Genomic DNA, 16,339 nt, shown 5'->3' on the forward strand with positions numbered 1-16,339 from the left:
CCAAAACAAAGCAAAAGAGAAAAGATCAGTTCATTTCTAAGCTAGTTGATGCATCCCAGCCACCAGTTTTCAAAATCACACGTTCACCTCCTCCATGTATACTGTTGCCTGCAGATTTTCCCAGGAAAGGGAAAGGTCATTCAGGAGGGTTAGCCATGCTGGCAGCTTTGACATGTTCTTCCCAGAGCTCCATCCAAAGGGGTGAACATCAGGCAGATCTCCCATGACCATGGCTTGCTCAGCTCTCCTGCAGTGCCCGGAGCTGTGCCACCCCTCCCCGTGGCATTTGGTGCTCATTGCACAACCACAGGGATGTCACTTTGCCATGGATATACGAGCACTTCTGTGGGGAGGTGTTGCAACGCCCTTGGAAATGCAGAGCCCACAGTGTTGAGCTAGGGGTGAAAATCTCCACATCCTGTTCCAAATCCCCTGAACCAGCCAGGACTCGTTCCTTGCGTTTTTCGTGCTGTTTATCTTGGGTGATGACATCAGGTGCCTTTTCAGGTTCAAGTGGCCCGTCTGTGCATCCTGTTCACTGTGTCCTGTTTAATGCACATGTAGCTGTATCAGACCCTTGAGCCCCATCAGAGTGTGGAAGCTGATCCTGCAATTCCAGGGCTTGATGAAGACAACAGTGCAGAGCCCACGGCGCTGTTGCCCTCACCGAGCCCAGCAGTGGATGTCCCTGAGGTTTGGACTCCACTGCACAGCAAACATGCCTTGATTAGCTGCTCTGGATAAGGCCTCTGCCTTTATTCTGGTTGCTTTCTTTTCTTCCCATCAGTGGTTTTGTGGAGTCCAGCCTTTTGGGGCTCTCCAGAGCCTGATCATCTGGGACTGGTCAGGGGACAATGACAGAACTGTCTTCTTTTTCAGCCCTTTGCACAAAAAAGCAACACGCTTGAAACATTTTTTTTTCCCATTTGCTTACATCAGTGCATTGTGTCCTTCTGCTACAGCTTCTCCTTATCCCATTATTTTGAAGCACCTGCTCATTCACATTCTTCTGTAACATGGATTGCTTTACGAGACCTGCCAAATTTGGCATATTATTATTAAGATCTAGGGAAGCAAAGGAAATGTGCTGACCCTTGCAATATTTAGATCAACAGCTGGGCAGTAAAAGTTTTACTTCCAGCAGGAACATTATGATAATGATGTTATCAATTAATAGTAGCAAATAATAATTAACAATCATTATTGCTCTGCCCTGATAGAGGGCAAAATGTCAAAGTTTCTCAATTTTCTGAAATAAGTGCTCTGCAAACAACATAGAAATGGGTCCTTCAAACCATTTTGGTTTGTACTTTTTGAGATGCTTTATTTGGCTAATCATCTTACTGCATTTTTGTTACCATGGAAATATTTCACTGCAATTCACCCTGAACCCAAGAGCAAAACTTTGTGGATGTTTTTGAGGTCTCAAGGTCAAAGTTGAAAGAATAGGACATTTTCCAGCAACAACAGAAAACAGAACCTGGACAGAAAAATCGCTCTGACCGGTTTTACAAATGGCATTTGCAAGTAAGTTTGAGATGTGGCAGTCAGGAGCAGAGGGATGGCGTTAAGCCAGGGCAATTTTGGGGTTCTCCACTCTGGCTGGAGAAGGGACAAGGTGCTGTCTGCAAGAAGTTGGTGCAGCCTTTTCCTTCCCCAGGACTGTTCCTGCAGACACACCTTTGTCCTTTTCCCTTGGCCTTTGAGGAGAGACCCATTGGGCCTCTCTGACAGCAATGAGGGGACAAGAAACTCCAAAGGTTATATTTGCAGGAATAGTCCACCATGTGTGTAGTCCCAGCAAGAGCTTTCCAAAGAAGGAGGGACTCTCTTTTTCTGAGACAGCCAGACAGAATCTCTTGGCCTGGGGTCAAATGTGTAGGAAGAAGGATGCCGTGATCAAAGACTATCTCATGGCTCTCAGCTTTGGTGAGCCTTGACTTTAGTATATCCCTCACTGAAGGAGAGCTGCCCAGAAGCCCTTACCACTGGCAGCAGATTCTGCATGCAGAATTCGTTGCTCTTCCTGTCTGGACTGGGAGACTCGTGTGCCATGCACGCTGGAAATTTCTTTCCTAGAAGTCACACCTGGAGCTACAGTGATAAATAACAAATCATCTTCACCAGCCTAGAAGTACGAGACAGCTAAAAAGAAAGTAACCAAAAACACTGCATGGTCTCAAAGGTCTCCTGGTCACTGTTTCTGCCTGCAGCCTTCCTTATGAGGAGCCAGAACCCAGGTCCACCAGAGTGGCACTTGTGTCTCAACACTTTGCACACTAGTTTGGAAGGTGCCAGAAGGTGCTTCTGTCCATGAGGGCTTTTTTTCTGTCGCTTTTCCCAGTGCTGATTCACTAGTAACTAAAGATGAAAAGCCTGAGCTGTCCTAGACACAGAGAAGACAGTTATCTACTGCCTTCTGTCTAGAAAGCTCTTCTCCCCACCCACGCTCTGCTGCCTGCGGAGATCTGAAGATGGGCTGTATGGTAGCTGTCATGGCATCAAAGCTTCTTTGACACCTTTCTGTTTTGCTTTTTCATGTGTCACCAATTTCTTTCTCCGGGTTTTTATTTCCTTCCGCCCGCTTTCACTGTTATTTTCAGTCTTTCCTTAAGGGCACGCAGCCTCGGTCACACTGGAGCTCCAGCCTTGGCTCACCTCTTGCAGACGAGCAAGTTTTTAGCACCTGAGACAGTTTTAGCTTGTTTCAGACAAAGCGCCCCTTTTTGGGCTGGGTGGGAGGTTTGCTTCATTCAGCAGCACCCCTGAGGACCTTCAGTGTGCTCACAACACACACGAAATCTCAGATCCCAGAGAAAGAGGAAGCACATTGCAAGATAAACTGGGTTCCTTTGAAGACTGTGAATAAGTTCCTGACTGTCAGTGGTGATGAGTAAACTTCAAAAAGGATTGGGAAGACACCTTCTATTTTGGATGCCTTCATCAAACCCCAGTGCAGTCTCTTGAAGGTTTCTCCAAAGTCCTGCTTCCCTAGGGCTGTCCTTGTGAGTATGTGCCACCCAACCTGCCTCAGGTTTGTGCTCTTTGATTGCCAACGTGGCACCTTCTTCACTTCCCAGCACCAGCTTCCTCTGCTTCATCAAGGGAAAGTCAAGAGGCCTCATGTCTGATGGTCACCCCTTGGGCTGGGCATTCCTTGGCAACTGAAATGGCATTGCTGGTTGTGTCCCTCTTTCCTGTGCTCCAAGATGAATGTCCAAGAATGAGGAAAGAGAGGGAATTTTTCAAAGATATTTGCCTGACCAAGTAGTCAAATTTCCAGTTTTGGAAGTGACTTGGGTACTGAGAAGCTGAAGTGTCTGGCTGGGGAGCTCAGTGCTGTCAATGCAGAGCCATGCCCTCGGGGTCACCCAGCACACTCCCACATGGACGTGTCCCAAAAAAAAAAATGCTGTCTAACACAAAAACCAGATTTAGCCATGGGCAGTGAAGGTGCACTGGAGTTTTTTTGCACAGTGCAGGTCCCCAAAAACTGCAGTGAAATCCAGCAAGAAATCAAGTGCCAAAGCCGGGTCGGCCATTCAGGGCTTTCCAAAGCTTGCTTCTGTGAGAGGGATAGCAGGTGGAATATTCCGTGGACCTGGAAAACCCTGCCTTGAAGAACTGGGAAATCGCTCTTTAGGAAAGGACGGGTTTGGAGCTGTGGAGATGTTGAAGTCCAGAAGGACAATAGATGATATGGAGAGATTATGCAGCCTTTAACTGGCTATATCTTCTCCTTGGATCATGCAGAATTCAGAGGTGCATCTTGACACCTTGCCCTGCCTCATGCTCAGATATCTGGTGCCTCCTCAAGCCCATTCCAGACCACAGTTGAGTCTCACATCTCCCATTTGGGAGCCTGTACCCCTGCAGGTCTGACTGGTAGGTTGTTGTACCCCTGGTCTGTACAGCCGAGACCCCCCAGTGCTACCTCCCATCTCCTGACCCAGATCAATAAGTGTCCATCATGAGGTACAACTGCTAAAAATCAAGGTGTTCTGCACACAGCCTGAACCTGAACCTGGGCTTAGGCCTGGATCTGCCCTGCTCCATCCCACCACATGGACACTGTGCCAAGGCTGCCCTGGCCTCTTGCTGTGCTTCACAGTGGACTGTCCAGGGGCTGAGCCACTGACATTGGACTTGGCCTCTGCTCCATGTGCTCTTTGCTGAGGTGTCTTTCAGCCCCTTCCTTGTTGACCAGTTGCAGAGCACTGAGGGACAGTAAGACCTTGTGGGTGACAGCTGAGACTGAGGAAGGTCTGAAGTGTACAAGGTGCAGAGTCTGCAGCTCCACTTACCCTGGGAAGCTGGAAAATAGATGTTAGGATGCTATAAAGATAAAATTCTCTTAAGCTCAGAGGAGGGAGAGGCTGGGTGAGAAGGGAGTGAGTTGTGGGACCGGCAAGTGAGAGCTGGTACTTGAAGAAGGCTGGGGATACTTTGTGGGACTATCCAAGGAATCCAGAAGAAAAGATGTGAAGTGAAGGAGAGAGACAAGTGCCTGGGGGAGAAATGCTTGACCACCTAAGGCTGGGCTCCCCCTGCATCCCAGGTTCACCTGCAGCTGTGGTGGGACACGACACAGAGGGTGCTGGTGCTGCTGCACCTTCATGGCCCCTGCCCATGTCCCTGGGCTCCCAAAACGTGGCTCAGCTGGGGGGATACTCATGGACTGGTGCCTGTGCCTGGTGTCTTTCATCTGCAGGGCACCTTCCCTGCCACTGCAGCATCATTCCAGTGTGGAACTGGTGGCCACGAGCTGGCACATCCCGGCCCATCAAGTGACACTGGCTGGGATACCCTGAGAGAGCCTCGCAGCTGGACAGCATGTGACACCTCTTTGGCTCAGCTTTCTTCTCTGTCCCTTTCTCTCTGTTAACACAGAGACTCTGCACACACTTTCCCTCTAACTGCCACATAACCCTTTTTCCCTGGAACACCCCTGGGTACTTCTGGGGTGATAACAGGGACACACCTTCCATACCCAACGCTTGCTGTCACCTGGGCAGCCACTCACTGCTCTGTGGTGCCTCTTGCCAGTCTTGTCTAGAGAGCAGCTCCTCGGAGTCTCTGAAAGCAGCATCCAGCCCATCTCAGTCTTCCTGCCAGCTGGTGCTTCTAGCAGGTGAGAAGGAAGGAGGCAGGCAGAGTAGGACAGGGCAGAAGGGTTTGGTGCCTGCTTGAAGGCCCAGGTCAAAACCAAAGCTGGAATACTGATGTTTGCAGGTGCCTGGTTAAAGCAAAGCAAAGAGTAAATACACCTGTAAAGCCTTTATTTATTTTTTCCATTCATCACAATGCACTTTTTTTTTATTTCTGACCTCAAGAACTGTGCCAGACATGTTCTGTGATTTCTCCCCTTTTCCCCTCCAGATGTCCAAACGGATTCTTCGGACAGAGATGTTTGGAGAAACTGCCTTTGCGATTGTACATGCCAGATCCTAAGCAAAGTATGTTTGAAGACAAAAAAATGCACCACACTCCTTAAAACCTCCCGGGCACAGCGGTGGATGTAGAATGGTCTAGTCAGGGATGGCTGTTGGTGTCAGCTTTGGGCTAGGGCTTAGGGCTGCAGGTAAGGGTGAAGGCTGAGAGCAGATGGATAGAAGCCGTGCAAGGGACCTGAAGGGGCCTCAGTTCAGCCTGTTTGGGTGTCATTTTGCTATCTTGTTTCTCTCTTTCTGGTTTTCTCTCTTCCGGTAGGTGTCCGATCGAATTCACAGGAGACCGGTGTCAGCATTTCGCAATGGTCAGCTTCTCCAGTATGTCTCTTTCTACTTCTCTCTCTCCCTCGTTGTTGTAGCTCTGTGTCATGTCCTTAAAGCAGGTTCTTCTGTTCTCCAAGAGCCCTCTCCCTGTCTTGTGCGCTCCCAGCTCTGCTTGGCCCCAAGAGGAGCTGTGACCGTGGCCAAGAGGAGAACTGGGGGCTCTTGTTGTCTCCCCGTTTGTTGGAATGGGCTCTGCTTTCATTTCTGATTGAACTGAACGCTGCTTGCTCTTCTCAGGCAAAAGGCAAAGGAGGCCCAGGGTTATGTGGTGGCTGTGCTGTGTGAGACAAGCTGTGTGTGGAGCTGTGCCTGCCAGCACTGCTGTCCCGAGACACTGTGCTGGGCAGGGCAGGAGATGTGTATTTTCCTGTCACACTCTGGGGATGGCAAGTGAGTCTCCCTGTACCAACAGAAATCACAGCGAGGGTGTGACTGTAATGAAATCGCTTCACAGTCCATGACCCAGAGGTTACGCTGGTGGCTGCCACTGCCTCAGGGCTTCCCACGCCTCATTGTCACGAAGGATACAGGCTAAACCTGCCAGCTGGGCATGTCAGGGAGCTCTCCATCCCTCCTGGACATGGAGATGTTCCTGTCTCTCCCAGGGGTTTGCTCAGCCTTGCATGCTGGGTTGTGTCTCACTGCAGTGACCAATGCCTTAACATGTTCAACAGGTGTAAAGAGCCTTTGCACTTAATGCTCCCCAGTTTCTAGTTTCCCGTTCCTACAGGTCTCATAGGCATCATCAGCTCATTTTGGTCAAGGTGGATAGTTTTTCCGGGTCCCTATTCAGACGGTGCCCCAGCATCAGTGGGATCCTGGTCTGGGTAAGGACTGACCCGAAAGGAGGCACAGTTATAGTGCAGGAAATCAGCCACGGTGATCCTGGCTGTGCCCCATCCTGTGACCCTCCCTGTGACCCTCACTGTGACCCATCCTGTCTCCATGCTGGCCACTTGGACCACCACAAGTGGTGGGTTTAAAAAGAGGTTTTTCAAAAAGAGCCACGAAAGAGGCTTTAATTAGTGGGAAGCAGAGGAGAAATGGCTCTTCAGGATAACTCCTTGATTGCCAGTACCCCTCTCCCACCGCTCTGTGAGGAATCCTGCAGTTCCCATCCTGAACTGGCAGTAGCAGGAGTCTCATTAGCACGTGCTAATAGCTGGCAAGTGCTCAAATTAAACTCCCTTCCGTGGAGCATACAGACAAATGCAAATTGACTTCATGAGGCCCTTGGGACAGCTCGATGTTTTTACGTTTCCTTTTGTTCCAAATTGGCCTCCGAAGCTGAAACCTCCATTGATTTATCCTCCCAGGCTCCAACATCCAAGTAAGCTCTCTCTAAAACGACAAAACAAAATGTTCTGGTTTGATCTTTCAGTTGATGCAGAAAGGTTTCCTTCCCATGTGGAAGTCCTTGGTGTCAGGGCCCCTGGCTGCAAACACCATTGGGATGCTCACCTGGTGAACTGATTTGTGTCATAAGGTGGTGTCCAACAGGCTTAAACATTATTGCTACCATTCTGCAAAACCAAAACAGGGGGGGAAATGAGTTTCATGTCAGGAAAATGCCTTTTTCAGAGCATTTATTGCAGGAGCAAACTGTGTGGTTTGGTTTTTTTTTTTTTTCTCAGCCTGCAGAATCCAGCTTTTTATGGGGCTGAGATTTGTTTTAATTTTATTCACGTGTTAAAGGAACAGTGCCAGCTTTAAAACTGACACGTGTACATTTCCTACCTCAACTCTGCTTTAACCACAGCATAGTAAGGAAAAACAGCTTAACAATCCAGGCTACCTGTCTGAACTTGGATAAAATTCATGTAAGAAGATGATTCATATGTGTTTATAGCTGTTTTCACTTTCAGGTCACAGTTGGGTAATGTAAGTGGAGGCAGCACAGCAGAAAATCTTGCACTGAACTTGCTGATTGTCCGAATAAGAAAGGCATTTCACTCGAGTGTGGACCCTGCAAATGCTTACCTTCTACTTTAATCAATAATTTGGGCACAGTACAAGTTGCTGTTGTTCTGTAATTCACTCAGTGCTTCATCCCACATGGGTTCTGACAGGTCAAAAACCAAAACAGATTAAATGAGGTTCAGGTATTTCCACTGGAAATAAAATAGCTCTGTCCTGATTCATGATTTGATAACACTGCCAGCATTTGACAGATACTTAAATAGTAAATAAGGACACCTACATTGCTGGTGTTTTAAATGTATTTGGGGTATTTTAGGTTTTCAGGCCTAGATTGGAACCTTCTGATTCGTTAATATAAATAATAAATATTACAATGACTTTTAGTAGGTATATCCCAGGACTGAGGAAGAGTTTGCAGTGAGCTAAATTGCAGATACTGTTCTGAAAAGGTGTGGCAGATACTTTGCTGAATTTGGGCCACAGATGGAGATGGTGCAGCATCCCAGCATCATGCCAGATGTTGTGTACTTTCCTTTTGGGAGCAGCTTCCTATCTCTCCAATTTAAACCCTTATTCAGATTTTGCTCATGTAAAACTCCCCATGTTCTTCATGACTTCAGGTTGTCTTTGTCTGTTTGACAGGTAGCTCTGGAGGTTTGTTTTGATTTGATTGCCCAAAACACCTGCTAGACCACTGCAGTCATTAAGATGAAAATTGGGTGTATTTAGATAGGTTTTCTTGCATGTGATATTTCTCTATGCCACTGTTATAACCCTATGAGCAGGTACCCACTGCCAGCCCTTCTGGGTATATACCCCACTGCTTGAAAATGAAGAGGAAATGTTAAACTTGGAGATTTTTTTTCCATGTCACGCTCACACTGTTGCTGTTTTCTGACAGATTGGTACAGAGGAACTCATTAGCAGTTGTATTATTGGGCTCGGAGACCCCCCAGCCAGTCCCGACTCAGCCCTGGTTTGGATGAATAGAGTTTGCTTTTGGAAGGAATTTGCAACAGCAGGATTCAAGCAAATGATTCAAGTCAGCAGGTGGTTCCTGTTCAGCTTACGACTTCACATTTTAGCTTGGGAATGTGTTGAGATATCGCAGGAAAAAAGTGAAGCTTTCTAAAACAGCCACTTACCTGGGAAAATGGATGCAAAGTGCAAACAGACACCACAGCTCTGACCCAGCCAGGTGTCACTTCTGAGCAGAGCTGTGGTACCTGGCTGTGTCAGCTCTCTGAGCCTGCCTTTAGGCTGAGCCTGAGTTAGTCTGAGCCACCCTGATGGTCTGTTTTTGAGCAAGGCTCACACTGCAAGGAGGTCTGAGGCAGTGTGGCTTTTCTGTGCTGCAGTGGCGAGGGTTGAGCTGTCACCAGTGATGGACAATAACCCAAAGCAGATGAGGGCCCTGAGACACTGAGGCATAGCAACTCCACATCCAGGGAAACTTGAAGCTGTGTCCTGTTTATCATAGGTCAGCTGTAGGGCAGTGGGGACAAATGGCTTTCCCAGAGTCATTGAAACAGAAAACCTTCAGCAGAAGGAAGGGGAGATGTCAGAGCAAACAACTGCTCACTCTGATTAAAATAGTTGAAAGGTACATATCTGAGAAGAAAAAGATGTCCTGACTTAGGATGTGCTGACTTTAGCCTGTCTAGATGCCTTTTGTCAGTATGAAATGTCACTGATCTCAGCGAGTCTCTGTGCACACTCCTCCACCCACACATAAGGAATTGGCTGATGGATCAGGGTTAGGAGATCGTGTTGTTTAGGTTTTAACTAACCTGTGAGAAGAGAGCCTTATAGAGGCTGCACAATATAACTGAGGGACATTAAATCAACATTTAATTGCAGTAGCAATTGTCGTTTAAACTGAGGGAGAATTAATGGCATTGAACTGAGAGGACAGTGATTGTCTGCAGTTCCTACACAAAAGAGAGGAATGACCTGGTAGATGAGAAAAGAGAGAATTATTTCCATGGTGATGAGTCATTAAATCCTCTTGCTAATATGTTTTTCACATCAAGGTCTTCAAATTTCTATGTCTCCACAGACAAACTCATGGGTGTAGCTGTTAGGTGACTCCTGGTACTGTGGTACAGGTACCTGCAGGGTCACAGGTGTCTCTGTCTGGCTGTCCATGCATTAGTGAGAACAGAACACAGCAAATTCTTGATCCACAGCCAGAATGAATCCATAGCACAGGTACCCATGGACCATTAAGCCTCTGCAGCCAGATTTTTCTCTCTGCTGGCACACCTGGGTGAAAACTTTAGCAATATCCAAAAGAATCAGAAATTTCTTCTGTGAGCTTCTAGTGGGTGCTGGAGACTCACCCAGTGGACAGCTGTCTCCTTCAGAGGCACAGTCATGGCTTGCAGCTCTTCCCCGAAGACACAGGCCTATCCAAATTCATCTTTCCTTCTAAGAAACTTTATTTTTAAAGCTTGTACTGGCACCTTGTATTCCATAGCTGCCTGTTTTACATCAGATCGAGATCTAGCTCTATATTCTCTCTTCTATAAGCAGCTTTTCAGGTCTCTGTAAAACCCTCCTGGAATTTTACTAATAAATTGCCAGGGCTGGCTGGTTGTAAAGGTTTCATGAAACACATTGGCAGCTATTTCACTCCTGGTGGGGCTGAGATACTGAAAGTTAAACGTGCTCAGCAGGAACATTTATACATTTCCTAAGTCTGCACATTTGGATTCTTTCCATTTGTGATTTATGGAACAAGTTAGAAATTTGGGGTAAAGTTTTCTATTTATGCTTGCCTCTTGTCTGTGGAAACCCAAACTTCATCTTAACTTTGCTGTTTATTCATGTCCCCAAATAATCATCACCAATCTGGAGAATAAATGTCACAGCATTCATCATCTTGGTTAGTGAAACATTTTCATTTTCTACTTTGTGACCCAATTAAAGTTGCAGTATGTAGCCACGCTAGAATAGAGCTGACAGTCATATACAATGTCATCCAGCATATTCTTCGTTTTTCCCCCATATTTAATAGTGGTTTCTTTATAAATTGATTTTCAATTCATAGTTGGAGTTTTCCTACTGGTCTGCTTGCAAACACAGAGTAGGATTTCCAGGTATCCATTGGGAGAGCAGCTTTCTTTCCAACCTGTTCCCACAACTGGCTCCATTGCTTCTGGCTAAACTAGCATGGAAGTGGAGCAGTGCAGGTTTATTGGGTGAGAAGGATGGTCCCTTGCACTCAGAAGTCACTGGCTGCAGCCAGAGGAGTGTTGGTCATCACCCTGACATGGAGAAGTGACCCTTCTGGTGGATGGGGTTGGGAAACCTTGCTCCTGATGCTGAGGTAAAGTGTCCTCATGAGCAGAGGGATAAATGAACCACTTCAAGCTCTTCTGGGAAGATCTTGATCCGAATTTTACCTTCTCTGTTCACTTCCTTTTTTCAATAGTAGTTTTCTACCTGCTGTGATTGCAATAAGCAAAAGAATACTTTATTTTATCTACCTTTCTGCTTCCTTCTCCACCTCTTACTCATCTGACCCCCAAACCAATATTTAGCATTTTAAATTCCACAGACATTCTGCAGCTTCCTTTCAGTGACATGATAACTGCTGACCACTGAATTACAGGGTGATGGCTATGCTTGGTGTGGCTGGGTAATTACAGAGTGTTTGTGGTTTTTCATAGCAGGGTGATTCCTCTCCCCTGGAAGCAGTACAGGTTGCCCTTTGGGATCTCCTAAAGTTAATTGCATACTCATCCACAGAAGATTTCGAATAGCCTGTTGTTGTGTATCTGGATTTTTGAGGCCAACCAAATGATTTTGATTGTTACAGTACTGGACAAGCTAAATGTCTGTGGAGTTTAGGGAAAATTTACAGATTTTCTGTACTTGAAGATTCCATGTATTGCCCAGTTATTAGCACAGGCACAGTGTCCTCTGTCCCCATCTTGTCCCACTGTCCTGCATTGCTCCCTGTACCCACTGGGAGAAACTTGGATCAGGATCCTGCAAATGCTACTCTTGTCAGTACAACTGATTGTCAATAAAATTATTATCAATTTATTTTCTTGCTGGCCCTCAGAAATCAATTCTCCACTTTGTTTCGTGCCTTGGAGCATGCTCTGTGTTCCAGAGAGTGTGTTTGGGGGGAATAATGCATAGTAACTAAACATCTTAACATTCTTGGACAACCTGAAGTCCAAGTGAGCACGGGCCCACTTTTCAGAGCTGTTTGCTGAGGATTTTATCCTTTCTAATCATCCTACAAATCTACAGATCAGTGAGAATCATCTCGCTTGCGGCGTTACTCCTACAAGAATATTTTAGATTAAATGTTTTTTGCCTCTCCGTCTTTTAAAATAAGTAAAATACGTCATAGACAAAACCTTAGTCACAAAGGCACTGCAGGTGAGGTGAATGTAGGACTTTGCCTTTTGTCTGATGGTGAGAGACAGCATTGTCAGTTTGTCTCTGCTGCTGGGATTCATCCATTTCATTTTAGCCATCCCAAAGGCTCCCTCTGCCACGAGCCTGGGGTGCAATAACACCTCCCCACTGTGTGGGGGGAATCCCTGTCTGGAGGAGCTGGAGGACCTGCCTGGACCTCCTGCTTCCTGCTGTGGGGTTAAGGGCTGCAGAGGGGACTCTTGTCCAAAGGTTTCTGGGCACCCCTGAATAGATCTGTTGGAGCAAGTCCAGAGGAGGCCACCGAGATGATCAGAGGGATGGACCAGCTCTGCTATGGGGAAAGGCTGAGAGAACTGGGGTTGTTCAGTCTGGAGAAGAGAAGCTTTGGGGTGGCCTTCCAGGACCTGAAAGGAGCCTGCAAGAAAGATGGAGAGAGACAATTTACAAGGGCCTGGAGTGACAGGACAAGGGGGCTTCAAACTGACAAAGGGCAGGATTAGATGGGATACTGGGAAGAAATTTTTCCCTGTGAGGGTGGTGAGACCCTGGTTGAGAGTGAGACAGGTTGCCCAGAGAAGCTGTGGCTGCCCCATCCCTTGAAGTGCCCAAGGCCAGGCTGGATGGGGCTTGGAGCAACCTGGGGTAGTGGAAGGTGTCCCTGCCCATGGCAGGGGGTTGGAACGAGTTGATTTTTTAAGGCCCCTTCCAACCCAGGTGATTTCATGACTATATGATCATGTTGAGCATCTTCTCCACCTAGGAGAAAATATTACCCAAAGCTTTTAAGGACATATTGCTCTTCCCGATAAACATCTTAGAACAGTAGAAGAGACTTCTTCCAACCATGGTGCACAGTCAAGAATATCTTTTGCTCCAATCCAAAATGAATTGTTGTCTCCAGGAGAAATTTTGATTTCTCAAAAGTATTTGGTACCAGTTGGAATGCTGTTGATATGAAATCAGCACACACTGTGTGGTAAACCACATTTGTGAAGATGATGCCCCTCTGCTGAATGCAGAGCTGGGTCCACCTCATTAGCCTCTGTCTGGATTGCAAAGTGCTGAATTATTTTGAACAGTCTCTCCTTTGGAGAACATAAACCCTCCAAATCCCAGCCTGCTCTTGAGGTGTCTCCTCCTTCACCATCCCAGCAGGGAAGGCAATACCTGCCCATGCTGGGAGGAACTCTGAGGGGTGGGAAGGGGAGAGTGACTCCCTGTTTGATGTGTTCAGTTATGGGTGATAGAGAAGGAATGTCTGTATCCTGAAGTGATGCTGGAGAAGGGCTGAGTAGCCATGAAATCAGATACAGGAGCACAGGCTGGGGAAAGGCTTCCTCCACCTGCAGAGCTGCTGGTGGGTTTGTAGGCACAGGGAGGCAGGTACACTCCAGCTGCTGTGTGGTTGCATGGTTTCTCTCCTGCTTAGGGAGCCTGTAGCTGAGACCCAGGGATCTCAGCTGTGTCTGAGCTTGGGGAGCCAAAAGAAAGACAGTTGTGGTGTGAGAGGGACAATGGGAAGGCTCAAGCTCCTCAGGCAAAAAATTCATGAAAATGTTTTGAATTGCATCCATTTGTATCTGCAGATGTTGCAGCAAATCCTGGGACAGGGAGGAAATGTGGCAAGATAGGCAGTATGCAGCTATCAGATGGACCATCAGCTTAGATTTATGGCTGAAATTTGATGTATCTCTATGGACATTTGTCAGTGTCAGGGGAAACAGTGTGTGCAATGATAGAATTACTCAGGAATAGGTCAGGGTTGGATGTGATAACCAAGAGGTTTAGAATGAATATTCTGTCCAGTTCTCTGCTGCCCACCAGATTATGTCCACGCCACTGCAACTTGTACAAAATGCCTGTGAAATGCACTCTAGAGGGTTGTTTTTAGAGTTTTTAGAGTTTTTTCCACATGTGAGATGTGAAACAGAGAGCAACCAGGTTTTGTGGCCTTTAAATTATACAAAATTTTAAAAAGCCACCCAACTCCCACCCCCCCCCAAAAAAAAAAAACCCAAACATCAGCATTGATTTGAAGAGAAGAACCTGCTTTAGAACACGTGTTTACATGTCCATAATGATTAGTGCTAATTCCCCCCTCCCCGCCTAAATTTTGAACAGCATTGCAAAAGAAAGCCAATATTTCTGTGCAGCACAAAGCAGTTCCTATGGAAAACATAGTAAATAAATCTGGACATCTCCAAGCTGCAAATAATCTTGTGTGTTTGGTGCTTGGGAGCAGCAGAGCTCACTTTTGTGTACAGCGGTAAGTACGGAGAACTTTAATGTTTGTGTAAGAAAAACTGTCTTTAGGAGAGGTCTGTAGCAGGAAAATGACTAAAATCCAGGATAGCTGTTTTTGGATAACTGTGTTGTTGATTTTTTTGGGTAAACTCCTGTGCTTGGCACTGCCCCTGCAAGATGCACTGCAATCTCGCACTTGTTACGAATATTAATCCGAAAGCAGATGCTGCAATCTGGGCTTTTTTGCAGCGTGCTTGTGTTTCTAAAACAATGCAGAACCACAGCAGAAGTGAAATTGGGAAGACCACAGGCTTCAGGGAAACTTGCAGTGCAATTTGCACTTTCAGACCTGCGAGGGACTCGCTGCCTTGCCCGGGCAGCTCATCCCTGGCAGCGCCGGCGGTTCGAGGCAGCCCCGAGCTGCCCAGAGCGGTGCTGGCACCACTGACACACCACCAGGAGATGGGCAGGCCCTGTGCTGGTGACACTGTGCACCCCAGACCAGATTGGGCAGCAGAATGGGGCTGGCAAAGCCTCGGGGCCCGGGGCACACACCCACACATCTGTGTCCCTTTGGTGCTCAGCCCCCGGGCACAGAGGGGCGTGGGAACCCGGGCAGGGCAGATCTGGCCTGTAGAGAGGGAAGGAATGGGTTTTTCCCAGGTTCCTGCAGTCTCTATGTGTTTTGACCTGTCAGGAGTTGTTTCAGAACAAGTGTACCTTTCCTTCTTTTTTTTTTTTTTCCTTCCCCCTGCCTAAACTGTGAATTCCATATCAGGTACTAACAAACATGGCTCATCTCAAAAGAATTCATAATTAACTGAAAGAATTCATAATGAACTTCCACTGCAATTTGTTTGGGTCTTTCTTTGCATAACATGGTGGGGATTTGAAATGCTCTGAAGCATACAGTGTCTGTGTGACTGCTGCTGAGCCTACCAAAAGCTAACCTGCTGTAACTGCACGGTGTGTGTGTTTGTATTTTAGAGTTCTCTGACAGACCTGTTTTTCTTTTTCTCTTTCTCTTCCTTGTCTTCTTTCTGCATTGGCAGAGCATCTTGGATTTGAATTAAAGGGTATGGAACAACCATTCATTTATTAATCAGAAGCCATTAAGAGCTTCCCACATTATATTTATGGCTTTAATGGGATGATTAAAAAATCAGCTGTTCTGTTCACTTCCCTGGCACCAACATAGATGTTTGGATTGGGAAAAAAAAAAACCAACAAAAAAAACCAAAAAAAGCAAAACAAAACCAAAACCAAAGCAAATCACAAATTCTAAATGTAAACCTATAAAAAAGCAGGTGTATTTATTTTTAGCAGCACTTTTTTCTTTGTTCCAAGCAGCAGCCTGGTGTGTGTGGCGTGACTGGGATGTTACAATTGCCATACATCTCCATTCAACAGCTTTTTGTGTATTTAACTGAAAAGCAGGAGTTTACATCCATCCAAAAAGTTGCCAGCAGGGGCAGGCATTCCTGGAACAGGAAGGCAAATTTTAGGAAGCTCAAGGCTCCTATAGAAATTGTCATTCCACAAGCAATAACCTCCACTGGATCCTATGAAGGACCAGGATGAGCTTTGCCATTCCTCCACCCAAATTTTAGTGGCTCATTTTTGGTTCTTGACTGGGAGGAAATTGTTCCAAAAAAAGATGGCATGAGATGAGTTAGTCTAGAAAACTAGATCCCAGGGAAGTCATTAGCTCCCCATGAGAGTGGAGGGTGTAATGCTGAGCACCAAGGTGGCAAGCTTGGAAAAACACTGCAGAAACTTAAATGATTTAAAAATATCCCCTCTGGGCATTTACCCACTCCTGCTCAGCTGCTCATAATCATATTATTTTCCTTCCATTCTCCTCAGTCTTTTTTTAGAAATAAATCAAGTTATCTTTTGAGTAAGCAGTTGGGAAATCAAATCCTTGAGGTGAGGTTTCCCTGGGGTGTACAAGCTATGAGCAGGGAGGGCTGGTCAGATGAGAGTAGAGAGATGGGGCAACC

The 16,339-nt window shown here is 46.6% G+C and overlaps 1 protein-coding gene across 4 annotated transcripts in view; it reads left to right on the plus strand.

The window, feature by feature from the left end:
• NRG2 (neuregulin 2) overlaps positions 1-16,339 on the plus strand; it is a 160,359-nt gene that overhangs the window by 131,681 nt on the left and 12,339 nt on the right. For 2 of the 4 annotated variants that reach the window (XM_032702849.1, XM_032702850.1), the window contains 2 exons: positions 5,710-5,768; positions 15,389-15,412. In XM_032702849.1, the coding sequence (XP_032558740.1) occupies positions 5,710-5,768; positions 15,389-15,412 (83 nt within the window). Of the gene's footprint in view, positions 1-5,379; positions 5,457-5,709; positions 5,769-15,388; positions 15,413-16,339 lie in introns of all 4 variants that reach the window. The other 2 variants (XM_032702847.1, XM_032702848.1) reach the window with 2 other exon arrangements.

Source organism: Chiroxiphia lanceolata, chromosome 15, assembly GCF_009829145.1.
Source record: "Chiroxiphia lanceolata isolate bChiLan1 chromosome 15, bChiLan1.pri, whole genome shotgun sequence".
In the NCBI taxonomy this organism is placed as follows: domain Eukaryota; kingdom Metazoa; phylum Chordata; class Aves; order Passeriformes; family Pipridae; genus Chiroxiphia; species Chiroxiphia lanceolata.